At 46.5% G+C, this 16,751-nt stretch overlaps 1 protein-coding gene across 1 annotated transcript in view; it reads left to right on the top strand.

The window, feature by feature from the left end:
• Window positions 1-16,535, top strand: part of LOC120994366 — a 73,644-nt gene extending 57,109 nt beyond the window's left edge. The window contains exons 2-5 of the mRNA XM_040422858.1: window positions 1,539-1,889; window positions 11,188-11,296; window positions 14,827-14,881; window positions 15,832-16,535. Of these exons, the coding sequence (XP_040278792.1) occupies window positions 1,539-1,889; window positions 11,188-11,296; window positions 14,827-14,881; window positions 15,832-15,933 (617 nt within the window). The 3' untranslated portion in view covers window positions 15,934-16,535. The remainder of the gene's footprint in view (window positions 1-1,538; window positions 1,890-11,187; window positions 11,297-14,826; window positions 14,882-15,831) is intronic.
• The last annotated feature ends 216 nt before the right edge of the window (window positions 16,536-16,751 follow it).

Genomic DNA, 16,751 nt, shown 5'->3' with positions numbered 1-16,751 from the left:
ATAAGGGGCACTGTGTCTGCACTGATATAAGGGGCACTGTGTCTGCACTGATATAAGGGGCACTGTGGCTGCAGTGATAGAAGGGGCACTGTGGCTGCACTGATATAAGGGGCACTGTGTCTGCACTGATATAAGGGGCACTGTGTCTGCACTGATATAAGGGGCACTGTGTCTGCACTGATATAAGGGGCACTGTGTCTGCACTGATATAAGGGGCACTGTGTCTGCACTGATATAAGGAGCACTGTGACTGCACTGATATAAGGGGCACTGTGGTTATACTGATATAAGGGGCACTGTGTCTGCACTGATATAAGGAGCACTGTGTCTGCACTGATATAAGGGGCACTGTAGTTATACTGATATAAGGGGCACTGTGTCTGCACTGATATAAGGGGCACTGTGTCTGCACTGATATAAGGGGCACTGTGTCTGCACTGATATAAGGGGCACTGTGTCTGCACTGATATAAGGGGCACTGTGTCTGCACTGATATAAGGGGCACTGTGTCTGCACTGATATAAGGGGCACTGTGTCTGCACTGATATAAGGGGCACTGTGGTTATACTGATATAAGGGGCATTGTGGCTGCACTGATATAGGAGGGCACTGATATAAGGGGCACTGTGGTTATACTGATATAGGAGGGCACTGATATAAGGGGCACTGTGGGTATACTGATATAGGAGGGCGCAGTGGCTACACAGATACATTATGCACTGTTTTTTAAGAATTCTTGTTGGCACTACTTTTGGAGACTGGTACTCTTATGATAGCAGTTGGTTGCACTGTTATGGTGGCACTGTGGCTGGCATTTTTCTTGGGACACTGACTGGCACTACAAGGTGTTGCATGTCTGGTATTGCTATGGGGGCACAGTGGTTGGCACTGCTATGAAGGTAGTGTTTGTCACTGTTATAGGGCAACAGGATGGCATTGTTATGTGGGGACACAACATCTGAAATGCTTTGGCACAATATACCTGATACTAAGAGAGGGTGGCTACAGTAATATAGGGGGAAATGTGGCTGGCACTGCTATGGAGGTAATCAGATAGTGTGGCTGGCACTGTGACTGTTACATATTACAATAGAGACAGTGCTATGTGGGGTAGTCTGCCTGGCACTGCTATCGGGACATAGTGGATGGATGGCACTACTATAGCCACACTGATGTAGGGGCAGTGTGACTGACACTGCGCTGTGAACACTTTGGCTGACACTGATATTTGGGCCAATCCCTTGTCCCTTCTGTGTTTCCCACACAGCGCACGTTTGCCTGTCCAGTGTTGGAAGGTCGTACCTATGTCAAATCCTAAATAGTGGCTGGTACTGCCAGTGACATGTCCCCTATTATTTGGGGACAGCCTGGTAGAACATGATGTTCAATGTAGTGTTTGACACTAGGGCAGGGGTACAATGATAGCCTATGTCATCTAATCTACACTGCCCCTTTAAATCCTAATCTCCAGTGATACATTTTGTGTTATTACATCGATTGTTCATACAATCTGATAATGATCTCGTCTTCTCTTCCAGCGTCCCCCTCCTCCTCCCGGGTCCAGTCCTCCTCCCTGGTTGTTTTAGTCTCCGCTGGGGAGACCGTGACCTTCAGCTGCTCAGATGAGTCCAACAGAACCAGAACCTTGTCAGAGGTGACATTAATCATATGGAGGAGAGAAGACGGGGCGCACTCTCTGCATTATGTATCAGACGGCAATAAACATACATCCAACTTCACAGACCCCAGAATCTTCTTCCGGAGCGCACAGATCCCCCCCGCACTGCAGATAAGAGACGCCCGACCCAACGACGCTGGAAATTATACATGTACGATAACTATTGTTGGATCAGGAATTATCTACAAATCCTGGACTCTTCAGATATCCGGTACATTGTATACATGTTTCCATATGTGCACCCCCATAACAGTACAACCTTTACAGACCCCCCAATACCGGTGTGTCATCCACAGATCCACATAACAGTGTGTCATCCACAGATCCCCCATAACAGTGTCATCCACAGATCCCCCATAACAGTGTCCTCTACAGACCCCCCATAACAGTGTCCTCCACAGACCCCCCATAACAGTGTTATCCACAGATCCCCCATAACAGTGTCATCCACAGATCCCCCATAACAGTGTCATCCACAGATCCCCATAACAGTGTCCTCCACAGATCCCCATAACAGTGTCATCCACAGATGCCCCATATCAGTGTGTCCTCCACAGATCCCCCATAACAGTGTCATCCATAGGTCTCCCATAACAGTGTCATCCACAGATCCCCCATAACAGTGCATCATCCACAGATCCCTATAACAGTGTCATCCACAGATCCCCCATAACAGTGTCCTCCACAGATCCCCATAACAGTGTCTCCTCCTCAGATCCACCATAACAGTTTGTCCTCCTCAGATCCCCCATAACAGTGTTATCCACAGAACCTTCATAACAGTGTTATTCACAGAACCCCCATAACAGTGTGTCATCCACAGATCCCCCATAACAGTGTGTCATCCACAGATCCCCCATAACAGTGTGTCATCCACAGATCCCCCATAACAGTGTCATCCACAGATCCCCCTTAACAGTGTGTCATCCACAGTTCCCTCATAACAGTATCATCCACAGATCCCCCATAACAGTGTCATCCACAGATCCCCCAAAACAGTGTCATCCACAGATCCCCCAAAACAGTGTCCTCCACAGATCCCCCATAACAATGTGTCATCCAAAGATCCCCCATAACAGTGTGTCATCAACAGACCCCCCCATAACAGTGTCATCCACAGATCCCCAATAACAGTGTCACCCACAGATCCCCCATAACAGTGAAATCCACAGTGCCCCCATAACAGTGAAATCCACAGACCCACCCATAACAGTGTCCTCTACAGACCCCCCATAACAGTGTCATCCACAGATCCCCATAACAGTGTCATCCACAGATCCCCCATAACAGTGTCATCCACAGATCCCCCATAACAGTGTCATTACAGATCCCCATAACAGTGAAATCCACAGTGCCCCTATAACAGTGAAATCCACAGACCCACCCATAACAGTGTCCTCTACAGACCCCCCATAACAGTGTCATCCACAGATCCCCATAACAGTGTCATCCACAGATCCCCCATAACAGTGTCATCCACAGATCCCCCATAACAGTGTCATTACAGATCCCCATAACAGTGTCATCCACAGATCCCCCATAACAGTGTTATCCACAGATCTCCCATAACAGTGTCATCCACAGATCCCCCATAACAGTGACATCCACAGATCCCCCATAACAGTGACATCCACAGTGCCCCCATAACAGTGACATCCACAGACCCCCCATAACAGTGTCCTCCACAGACCCCCATAACAGTGTCATCCACAGATCCCCTATAACAGTGTCATCCACAGATCCCCCATAACAGTGTCATTCACAGATCCCCCATAACAGTGTCATCCACAGATCCCCCATAACCGTGTTATCCACAGATCTCCCATAATAGTGTCATCCACAGATGCCCCATAACAATGTGTCATCCACAGATCCCGCATAACAGTGTCATCCACAGATGCACCATAACAGTGTCATCCACAGAGCCCCCATAACAGTTAGTCATTCACAGATCCCCCATAACAGTGTCATTACAGATCCCCATAACAGTGTCATCCACAGATCCCCCATAACAGTGTTATCCACAGATCTCCCATAACAGTGTCATCCACAGATCCCCCATAACAGTGACATCCACAGATCCCCCATAACAGTGACATCCACAGTGCCCCCATAACAGTGACATCCACAGACCCCCCATAACAGTGTCCTCCACAGACCCCCATAACAGTGTCATCCACAGATCCCCTATAACAGTGTCATCCACAGATCCCCCATAACAGTGTCATTCACAGATCCCCCATAACAGTGTCATTACAGATCCCCATAACAGTGAAATCCACAGTGCCCCTATAACAGTGAAATCCACAGACCCACCCATAACAGTGTCCTCTACAGACCCCCCATAACAGTGTCATCCACAGATCCCCATAACAGTGTCATCCACAGATCCCCCATAACAGTGTCATCCACAGATCCCCCATAACAGTGTCATTACAGATCCCCATAACAGTGTCATCCACAGATCCCCCATAACAGTGTTATCCACAGATCTCCCATAACAGTGTCATCCACAGATCCCCCATAACAGTGACATCCACAGATCCCCCATAACAGTGACATCCACAGTGCCCCCATAACAGTGACATCCACAGACCCCCCATAACAGTGTCCTCCACAGACCCCCATAACAGTGTCATCCACAGATCCCCTATAACAGTGTCATCCACAGATCCCCCATAACAGTGTCATTCACAGATCCCCCATAACAGTGTCATCCACAGATCCCCCATAACCGTGTTATCCACAGATCTCCCATAATAGTGTCATCCACAGATGCCCCATAACAATGTGTCATCCACAGATCCCGCATAACAGTGTCATCCACAGATGCACCATAACAGTGTCATCCACAGAGCCCCCATAACAGTTAGTCATTCACAGATCCCCTATTACAGTGTCATCCACAGAGCCCTCCATAACAGTGTGTCCTCCACAGATCCCCATAATATTTTCATCCACAGATCCCCCATAACAGTGTGATTCACAGATCCCCCATAAGTGTCATCCACAGATCCCCCATAACAGTGTCCTCTATAGATCCCCCATAACAGTGTCATCCACAGATCCCCATATAACAATGTGTCATCCACAGATCCCCCAAAACAGTGTCCTCCACAGATCCCCCATAACAGTGTCATTCACAGAGCCCCCCCCATAACAGTATGTCTTCCACAGATACCCCATAGCAGTGTGTCTTCCACAGATCCCCCATAACAGTGTGTCATCCACAAACCCCTCATAACAGAGTGTCATCCAAAGATTCCCCATAACAGTGAGTCGTCCACAGATCCCCCATAACAGTGAGTCATCCACAGATCCCCCATAACAGTGTCATCCATAGATCCCCCATAACAGTGTCATACACAGAACCCCGATAACAGTGTGTCATCCAAAGATCCCCCATAACAGTGTGTCATCCACAGATCCCCCATAATAGTGTCATCCACAGATCCACCATAACAGTGTGTCTTCCACACTTCCCCCATAACAGTGTCATTCAGAGATCCCCCATAACAGTGTCATCCACAGACGCCCCATAACAATGTGTCATCCATAGATCCCCCATAACAGTGTCCTCCACAGATCCACCATAACAGTGTGTCATTCACAGATCCCTCATAACAGTGTCATCCACAGATCCACCATAACAGTGTGTCTTCCACAGACCCCCCAAACAGTGTCATCCACAGAGCCACCATAACAGTGAGTCAGCCACCGATCCCCCATAACAGTGTGTCATCCAAAGATCCCCCGTAACAGTGTGTCATTCACAGATCCCCTATTACGGTGTCATCCACAGACCCCCCATAACAGTGTCATCCACAGATCCCCCATAACAGTGTCATCCACAGACCCCCCATAACAGTGTCCTCCACAGACCCCCCATAACAGTGACATCCACAGATCCCCTATAACAGTGTCATCCACAGATCCCCCATAACAGTGTCATTCGCAGATCCCCCATAACAGTGTCATCCACAGATCCCCCATAACTGTGTTATCCACAGATCCCCCATAACAGTGTCATTCACAGATCCCCTATTACAGTGTCATCCACAGAGCCCTCCATAACAGTGTGTCCTCCACAGATCCCCATAATATTTTCATCCACAGATCCCTCATAACAGTGTGATTCACAGATCCCCCATGAGTGTCATCCACAGATCCCCCATAACAGTGTCCTCCACAGATCCCCCATAACAGTGTCATCCACAGATCCCCATATAACAATGCGTCATCCACAGATCCCCCAAAACAGTGTCCTCCACAGATCCCCCATAACATCCACAGTGCCCCCCATAACAGTATGTCTTCCACAGAGCCCCCATAACAATGTGTCTTCCACAGATCCCCCATAACAGTGTCATCCATAGATCCCCCATAACAGTGTCATCCAAAGAACCCTGATAACAGTGTGTCATCCAAAGATCCCCCATAACAATGTCATCCACAGATCCCCCATAATAGTGTGTCATCCACAGATCCCCCATAATAGTGTCATCCACAGATCCACCATAACAGTGTGTCTTCCACACATCCCCCATATCAGTGTCATTCAGAGATCCCCTATAACAGTGTCATCCACAGACGCCCCATAACAATGTGTCATCCATAGATCCCCCATAAGAGTGTCCTCCACAGATCCACCATAACAGTGTGTCATTCACAGATCCCTCATAACAGTGTCATCCACAGATCCACCATAACAGTGTGTCTTCCACAGACCCCCCATAACAGTGTCATCCACAGAGCCCCCATAACAGTGAGTCAGCCACCGATCCCCCGTAACAGTGTGTCATTCACAGATCCCCTATTACGGTGTCATCCACAGACCCCCCATAACAGTGTCATCCACAGATCCCCATAACAGTGTCATCCACAGATCCCCCATAACAGTGTCATCCACAGATCCCCCATAACAGTGTCATCCACAGACCCCCCATAACAGTGTCCTCCACAGACCCCCCATAACAGTGACATCCACAGATCCCCTATAACAGTGTCATCCACAGATCCCCCATAACAGTGTCATTCGCAGATCCCCCATAACAGTGTCATCCACAGATCCCCCATAACTGTTTTATCCACAGATCCCCCATAACAGTGTCATTCAGAGATCCCCCATAACAGTGTCATCCACAGACGCCCCATAACAATGTGTCATCCACAGATCCCCCATAACAGTGTCATCCACAGATCCACCATAACAGTGTGTCATCCACAGATCCCCCATACCAGTGTCCTCCAGAGATCCCCCATAACAGTGTGTCTCCCACAGATCCCCCATAACAGTGTCATCCACAAAGCCGCCATAACAGTTAGTCATCCACCGATCGCCCATAACAGTGTGTCATCCAAAGATCCCCCGTAACAGTGTGTCATTCACAGATCCCCTATTACAGTGTCATCCACAGAGCCCTCCATAACAGTGTGTCCTCCACAGATCCCCATAATATTTTCATCCACAGATCCCCCATAACAGTGTGATTCACAGATCCCCCATGAGTGTCATCCACAGATCCCCCATAACAGTGTCCTCCACAGATCCCCCATAACAGTGTCATCCACAGATCCCCATATAACAATGCGTCATCCACAGATCCCCCAAAACAGTGTCCTCCACAGATCCCCCATAACATCCACAGTGCCCCCCCATAACAGTATGTCTTCCACAGATCCCCCATAACAGTGTGTCTTCCACAGATCCCCCATAACAGTGTCATCCATAGATCTCCCATAACAGTGTCATCCACAGAACCCTGATAACAGTGTGTCATCCAAAGATCCCCCATAACAGTGTCATCCACAGATCCCCCATAAAAGTGTCATCCACAGATCCACCATAACAGTGTGTCTTCCACACATCCCCCATATCAGTGTCATTCAGAGATCCCCTATAACAGTGTCATCCACAGACGCCCCATAACAATGTGTCATCCATAGACCCCCCATAACAGTGTCCTCCACAGATCCACCATAACAGTGTCATTCAGAGATCCCCTATAACAGTGTCATCCACAGACGCCCCATAACAATGTGTCATCCATAGATCCCCCATAACAGTGTCCTCCACAGATCCACCATAACAGTGTGTCATTCACAGATCCCCCATAACAGTGTCATCCACAGATCCACCATAACAGTGTGTCTTCCACAGACCCCCCATAACAGTGTCATCCACAGAGCCCCCATAACAGTGAGTCATCCAAAGATCCCCCGTAATAGTGTGTCATTCACAGATCCCCTATTACGGTGTCATCAACAGACCCCCCATAACAGTGTCATCCACAGATCCCCTATAACAGTGTGTCATCCACAGATTACCCATAACAGTGTCATCCACAGACCCCCCATAACAATGTGTCCTCCACAGATCCCCCATAACAGTGTCATCCACAAAGCCGCCATAACAGTTAGTCATCCACCGATCGCCCATAACAGTGTGTCATCCAAAGATCCCCCGTAACAGTGTGTCATTCACAGATCCCCTATTACAGTGTCATCCACAGAGCCCTCTATAACAGTGTGTCCTCCACAGATCCCCATAATATTTTCATCCACAGATCCCCCATAACAGTGTGATTCACAGATCCCCCATAAGTGTCATCCACAGATCCCCCATAACAGTGTCCTCCACAGATCCCCCATAACAGTGTCATCCACAGATCCCCATATAACAATGCGTCATCCACAGATCCCCCAAAACAGTGTCCTCCACAGATCCCCCATAATATCCACAGTGCCCCCCATAACAGTATGTCTTCCACAGATCCCCCATAACAGTGTGTCTTCCACAGATCCCCCATAACAGTGTGTCATCCACAAACCCCTCATAACAGAGTGTCATCCAAAGACTCCCCATAACAGTGAGTCGTCCACAGATCCCCCATAACAGTGAGTCATCCACAGAACCCCGATAACAGTGTGTCATCCAAAGATCTTCCATAACAGTGTCATCCACAGATCCCCCATAATAGTGCGTCATCCACAGATCCCCCATAATAGTTTCATCCACAGATCCACCATAACAGTGTGTCTTCCACACATCCCCCATATCAGTGTCATTCAGAGATTCCCTATAACAGTGTCATCCACAGACGCCCCATAACAATGTGTCATCCATAGATCCCCCATAACAGTGTCCTCCACAGATCCACCATAACAGTGTGTCATTCACAGATCCCCCATAACAGTGTCATCCACAGATCCACCATAACAGTGTGTCTTCCACAGACCCCCCCATAACAGTGTCATCCACAGAGCCCCCATAACAGTGAGTCATCCACCGATCCCCCATAACAGTGTGTCATCCAAAGATCCCCCGTAATAGTGTGTCATCCACAGAGCCCTCCATAACAGTGTGTCCTCCACAGATCCCCATAATATTGTCATCCACAGATCCCCATAACAGTGTAATTCACAGATCCCCCATGAGTGTCATCCACAGATCCCCATAACAGTGTCCTCCACAGATCCCCCATAACAGTGTGTCCTCCACAGATCCCCAAATAACAATGTGTCATCCACAGATCCCCATAACAGTGTCATCCACAGAGCCCCCCCATAACAGTATGTCTTCCACAGAACCCCCATAACAGTGTGTCATCCACAGATCCCCCATAACAGTGTGTCATCCACAAACCCCTCTTAACAGAGTGTCATCCTAAGACTCCCTATAACAGTGAGTCATCCACAGATCCCCCATAACAGTGTGTCATCCACAGATCCCCCATAACAGTGTGTCATCCACAGATCCCCTCTTAACAGAGTGTCATCCAAAGATCCCCCATAACAGTGTGTCATCCACAGATCTCCCATAACAGTGTGTCATCCACAGATCCCCCATAACAGTGTCATCCACAAACCCCTCTTAACAGAGTGTCATCCAAAGATCCCCCATAACAGTGTGTCATCCACAGATCTCCCATAACAGTGTGTCATCCACAGATCTCCCATAACAGTGTCATCCACAGATTCCCCATAACAGTGTCCTCCACAGATCCTCTATAACAATTTGTCATCCACAGATCCCGCATAACAGTATGTCATCCACAAACCCCCATAACAATATGTCATCCATAAGTTTCCCATAACAGTGTCATCCACAGATCCCCCATAACAGTGTCATCCACAGATCCCCATAACAGTGTGTCAATAACAGACCCCCATAACAATGTCATCCACAGATCCCCCATAACAGTGTTATCCACAGATCCCCCATAAAAGTGTCCTCCACAGATCCACCATAACAGTGTCCTCCACAGATCCCCCATAGCAGGGTCCTCCACAGATCCCCCATAACAGGGTCCTCCACAGATCCCCCATAATAATGTGTCATCCACAGATCCTGCATAACAGTGTCATCCACAGATCCCCCATAACAGGGTCCTCCACAGATCCCCCATAACAGTGTCATCCACAGATCCCCCATAACAGTGTCATCCACAGAACCCCCCCAGAACAGTGTCATCCACAGATCCCCCATGCTATGCTATGATTAAGGATATTAAAGGGCAATTAACCTTTCAATAAACCATACATAAACCAATAGTACAAGTGAATATAAGAAACCTTGTTATATAGCTAATCTACAAAAAAATGTCTCTTTCTCCACTGATCTGCTATGTTCCCCCCTTATCTCTAAAACTAATGAGCTCCTTGTTTAGTAACACCAGATAGACTGCCAGCTGACTAATCAGATTACACGCTGTCCATAAATGTGTATGGAGGGAGCTGATACCCTGTCCCATTCTCTCGGGACACATTATTTTAGTTTAGGATGAGCAAGAAACTGGTAAGTGGAGAAAGAAGTGTATTTATCTGATAAAGTTTATTATATTTGCTGAGTGGGGGGACAGATGAGCTGTGTGCTCTCTGCCAGATCAGATGTGACCTCTGCTGCTCCCTTTCCTCTCTCACAGACAAAGTAGGCTGAGAAGCTGCAGCCGCATCTCCCTCCTCCCTTCTACACTTACAGGGATCCTGTAGGCAGGGAGCAGAGGCTACTATCTGCTGCGAGATAAGGCAATGACACTGTCCTTAAGGGGGAGCTATTTCCATATCTTTCCCTGAATGCAATGCCTGGTACCTGCTAACCCTCCCACTGATTCTACTTAAAGGGGTTCTCCGAGAATAATTTAAAATGGCTGCCAGAAACCAGCTCTATAGTGTGAGCAGGGCTGGTTGCCCCCACTTACAGAGGTCCCTGGGGGAGGTCCTCACTATGCACTAAGCTCTGGCACTTGGTGAGTGTTCCTGTCAGGCTGCTCAGCCATAATGGCATATCATAGGCAGGATCACATCATTACCATCTATTGTAGAGCAGTGTAGTGAGGCCCCGACCCCTCACCCCTTAAGGCAGCTCTGACGTCCTGCTCACATTCTAGGACAGGTTGTGGCGGCCATTTTGAATCGTTCCCGGAGAACCCCTTTTAAGGAGCTTCAGAATTTCAGTGAAGACTGAGGAAACTTGAGTCATTGTTTCTTTCATTTCTCCTCAGACTCAGACTCCTCCAACTTTCTTCATATTTCAATATCGTCTTCAGTAATTGGAGCGCTCGTCATACTGATTTTAATAGCTGGAATAATTTATTGCAAGTTCTGTTCAAAGCGCAAGTAAGTGAACCCCTAATGGAAATTTTACATGTCGTTACATACATTTCGGGGGCAAAAGGGTTAAATTCCCTCTGTGGACCTCTTCTACCTAGGACACTACCAGCAGTATTACATCTCTGATACTAGGAAACTGGAAACAAGGAACACTCCAGAGCTGCACTCACTATTCTGCTGGTGCAGTCACTGTGTACATACATTACATTACTTATCCTGTACTGATCCTGAGTTACATCCTGTATTATACTCCAGAGCTGCACTCACTATTCTGCTGATGGAGTCACTGTGTACATACATTACTTATCCTGTACTGATCCTGAGTTACATCCTGTATTATACTCCAGAGCTGCACTCACTATTCTGCTGGTGCAGTCACTGTGTACATACATTACTTATCCTGTACTGATCCTGAGTTACATCCTGTATTATACTCCAGAGCTGCACTCACTATTCTGCTGGTGGAGTCACTGTGTACATACATTACTGATCCTGTACTGATACTGAGTTACATCCTGTATTATACTCCAGAGCTGCACTCACTATTCTGCTGGTGCAGTCACTGTGTACATACATTACTTATCCTGTACTGATCCTGAGTTACATCCTGTATTACACTCCAGAGCTGCACTCACTATTCTGCTGGTGTAGTCACTGTGTACATACATTACTGATCCTGTACTGATCCTGAGTTACATCCTGTATTATACTCCAGAGCTGCACTCACTATTCTGCCGGTGGAGTCACTGTGTACATACATTACTTATCCTGTACTGATCCTGAGTTACATCCTGTATTATACTCCAGAGCTGCACTCACTATTCTGCTGGTGCAGTCACTGTGTACATACATTACTTATCCTGTACTGATCCTGAGTTACATGCTGTATTATACTCCAGAGCTGCACTCACTATTCTGCTGGTGGAGTCACTGCGTACATACATTACTTATCCTGTACTGATACTGAGTTACATCCTGTATTATACTCGAGAGCTGCACTCACTATTCTGCTGGTGCAGTCACTGTGTACATACATTACTTTTCCTGTACTGATCCTGAGTTACATCCTGTATTATACTCCAGAGCTGCACTCACTATTCTGCTGGTGCAGTCACTGTGTACATACATTACTTATCCTGTACTGATCCTGAGTTACATCCTGTATTATACTCCAGAGCTGCACTCACTATTCTGCTGGTGCAGTCACTGTGTACATACATTACTTATCCTGTACTGATCCTGAGTTACATCCTGTATTATACTCCAGAGCTGCACTCACTATTCTGCTGGTGCAGTCACTGTGTACATACATTACTTATCCTGTACTGATCCTGAGTTACCTCCTGTATTATACTCCAGAGCTGCACTCACTATTCTGCTGGTGGAGTCACTGTATATACACATTACTTATCCTGTACTGATCCTGCGGTACATTCTGTATTATACTCCAGAGCTGCACTCACTATTCTGCTGGTGCAGTCACTGTGTACATACATTACTTATCCTGTACTGAACCTGAGTTACATCCTGTATTATACTCTAGAGCTGCACTCACTATTCTGCTGGTGCAGTCACTGTGTACATACATTACTTATCCTGTACTGATCCTGAGTTACGATCTGTATTACACTCCAGAGCTGCACTCACTATTCTGCTGGTGCAGTCACTGTGTACATACATTACTTATCCTGTACTGATCCTGAGTTACATCCTGTATTATACTCCAGAGCTGCACTCACTATTCTGCTGGTGCAGTCACAGTGTACATACATTACTTATCCTGTACTGATCCTGAGTTATATCCTGTATTATTCTTCAGAGCTGCACTCACTATTCTGCTGGTGCAGTCACTGTGTACATACATTACTTATCTTGTACTGACCCTGAGTTACATCCTGTATTATACTCCAGATCTGCACTCACTATTCTGCTGGTGCCGTCACTGTGTACATACATTACTGATCGTGTACTGATCCTGAGTTACATCCTGTATTATACTCCAGAGCTGCACTCGCTATTCTGCTGGTGCAGTCACTGTGTACATACATTACTTATCCTGTACTGATCCTGAGTTACATCCTGTATTATACTCCAGAGCTGCACTCACTATTCTGCTGGTGGAGTCAATGTGTACATACATTACTTATCCTGTACTGATCCTGAGTTACATCCTGTATTATACTCCAGAGCTGCACTCACTATTCTGCTGGTGCAGTCACAGTGTACATACATTACTTATCCTGTACTGATCCTGAGTTATATCCTGTATTATTCTTCAGAGCTGCACTCACTATTCTGCTGGTGCAGTCACTGTGTACATACATTACTTATCTTGTACTGACCCTGAGTTACATCCTGTATTATACTCCAGATCTGCACTCACTATTCTGCTGGTGCCGTCACTGTGTACATACATTACTGATCGTGTACTGATCCTGAGTTACATCCTGTATTATACTCCAGAGCTGCACTCGCTATTCTGCTGGTGCAGTCACTGTGTACATACATTACTTATCCTGTACTGATCCTGAGTTACATCCTGTATTATACTCCAGAGCTGCACTCACTATTCTGCTGGTGGAGTCAATGTGTACATACATTACTTATCCTGTACTGATCCTGAGTTACATCCTGTATTATACTCCAGAGCTGCACTCACTATTCTGCTGGTGCAGTCACAGTGTACATACATTACTTATCCTGTACTGATCCTGAGTTACACCCTGTATTATACTCCAGAGCTGTACTCACTATTCTGCTGGTGCAGTCTCTGTGTACATACATTACTTATCCTGTACTGATCCTGAGTTATATCCTGTATTATTCTTCAGAGCTGCACTCACTATTCTGCTGGTGCAGTCACTGTGTACATACATTACTTATCTTGTACTGACCCTGAGTTACATCCTGTATTATACTCCAGATCTGCACTCACTATTCTGCTGGTGCCGTCACTGTGTACATACATTACTGATCGTGTACTGATCCTGAGTTACATCCTGTATTATACTCCAGAGCTGCACTCGCTATTCTGCTGGTGCAGTCACTGTGTACATACATTACTTATCCTGTACTGATCCTGAGTTACATCCTGTATTATACTCCAGAGCTGCACTCACTATTCTGCTGGTGGAGTCAATGTGTACATACATTACTTATCCTGTACTGATCCTGAGTTACATCCTGTATTATACTCCAGAGCTGCACTCACTATTCTGCTGATGCAGTCACTGTGTACATACATTACTTATCCTGTACTGATCCTGAGTTACATCCTGTATTATACTCCAGAGCTGCACTCACTATTCTGCTGGTGCAGTCACTGTGTACATACATTACTGATCCTGTACTGATCCTGAGTTACATCCTGTATTATACTCCAGAGCTGCACTCACTATTCTGCTGCTGGCAGCTAAGCTCCTATAATACAGGGGGAATTATCTTGTTTTCTCTTTGGATGTGACTGGAGTATAATAAATGATATAAGGTTTTGTGGTTTTATTTCTTTTCAGTTTTAACCATTTTTTCTTTTGCAGCACAATTCCTTCTCAGATTCACCAGACCAGCCCGGAAGAGAATGAGAAGGAAGAGGTAAGTCGCTAATACTCACGAACTGTTATTGCAAAAAGGGAAAATTGGAGGATCTTGTGATTAATATTTGTTATTGCAAATCCCCCCTCCCCCCATTATCTCTGTATGCCCGGATCGGTGATGTACACTGCTCCTATGCCTTCCTGCTCACATCCATAACTTACACCTCCTGGCATCAAATGCATAATTTGTCCAGGACCCCCATAACACTGGGGCCTCTTATGTGACGGAGGTAACTTTTGGCCTCCTCAGACACCAGGGATCAGATGCATCTGTTTCCTCTGCACCTCCTATAGCTGTCCTCCTACATTCTGTGCATACAGCTTCTGTGCAGCCCTGTGTTCCCATGGTAACAGACTACAAACCCCCCTGTGTAGTCTGATCCTGCAGTCATGAAGAAGAACGCCGGAAGAGAGCAAAACCTGAGTGCAGGGCCAGACTGCGCAGGGATTGTTTGTAGTCTGTAACCATGGAGACGCATAGATCGGCATGGCGGCTGTATACACAGAACGGGAGGAGACTGACCATCATTGCTATTGGCAAAGTTGCTTTATTTTGTTTGTTTAAATGCATTGGACAAAGAAACAAAATTGGATTGAATAAGTATACACACCCTTTAACCCTTACCGATTCATAGTAGACCTCAGTCTTCTGGATTTCTGTGTGTATTATTGTACCTTATGGTATAGGGTATCTATTGAAAATATATTTAAAGGGTCCATCCAAATGTCACTGCCCCCGGCGCCATCTGCGCTGATTGGCAACGCCTATTAGATCCGCACTTTATTTACTTGACTATCTGATATTTATTAAGGGTGACTACCAGTCTTAACCTCATGAGAATAAGTGGTTGTCACTGCCCCGCCCCCAATAATGACATCACTGAATTGTAAAGTAAAATCTAGCACTATATGCCACTTTAAATGGGTATTTTTGTGTTTTCCTTCCAGCCGGTGTATGATAATGCTCAGGAGGACTACTTTCTTCGTTTTAACGCTCTGTATGATAGGACGCCGGCCAGTTCGATGGCCCAGAGACCTCACAATCTATAGTGGAAGAGCCGCCATGAGAAACAAGGATGGTTTTTGTGTTTGCTGGGAACCCTTTACATGGACTAATTGACTTCTATTATATTCTCCTTCCTTGGTCAGGAGAGGGGAAGTCAAGATGTATCGGGGAGAAGATCTCAGCGGTTGAGGAACGTCAACAGAAGCCTTCAAAGATGCTATGGCCTCCTGGGCGTGGTGGACCTGGGGTGACCTAAATAGACATTCTCTATAGCCTTCAAGCTGGATGTGAAGCACACAGGGGGCCCACCATGATTCCCTCACCCAAGAGTCCACGGGCACCTTGTGTCTGCAAAGTCAAGGGCGTTGTAGTGAGCAGCACTATAATCTCTGTGGGTGGCCTCAGGGGGGGTAGCTGTGGAGCACTGGAGGGGTATGAGGTGCTGGGTGCCAGAGGGAGCACCAGGGAGCCGCTCTACAGTTATCTGGACATGCTCCACACCAGTCCTGGATATAAAAGTGCACCCCTCCGCGGTGGTATAATATGTTCTGTAATCACAGTTACTGTGGATAATAAATGGGGGGCAATTTCACGAATACCCCCGACTGCCGTTTGTGAACTGCTGCTACCGCCAGATGCTTCAATTGATATACAGGGAGTGCAGAATTATTAGGCAAGTTGTATTTTTGAGGATTAATTTTATTATTGAACAACAACCATGTTCTCAATGAACCCAAAAAACTCATTAATATCAAAGCTGAATATTTTTGGAAGTAGTTTTTAGTTTGTTTTTAGTTTTAGCTATTTTAGGGGATATCTGTGTGTGCAGGTGACTATTACTGTGCATAATTATTAGGCAACT

The sequence above is a fragment of the Bufo bufo genome, chromosome 3, assembly GCF_905171765.1.
Source record: "Bufo bufo chromosome 3, aBufBuf1.1, whole genome shotgun sequence".
In the NCBI taxonomy this organism is placed as follows: Eukaryota; Metazoa; Chordata; class Amphibia; order Anura; family Bufonidae; genus Bufo; species Bufo bufo.
Note: the sequence above shows the minus strand (reverse complement) of the source record. Positions and strands in the feature narration are given on the sequence as shown.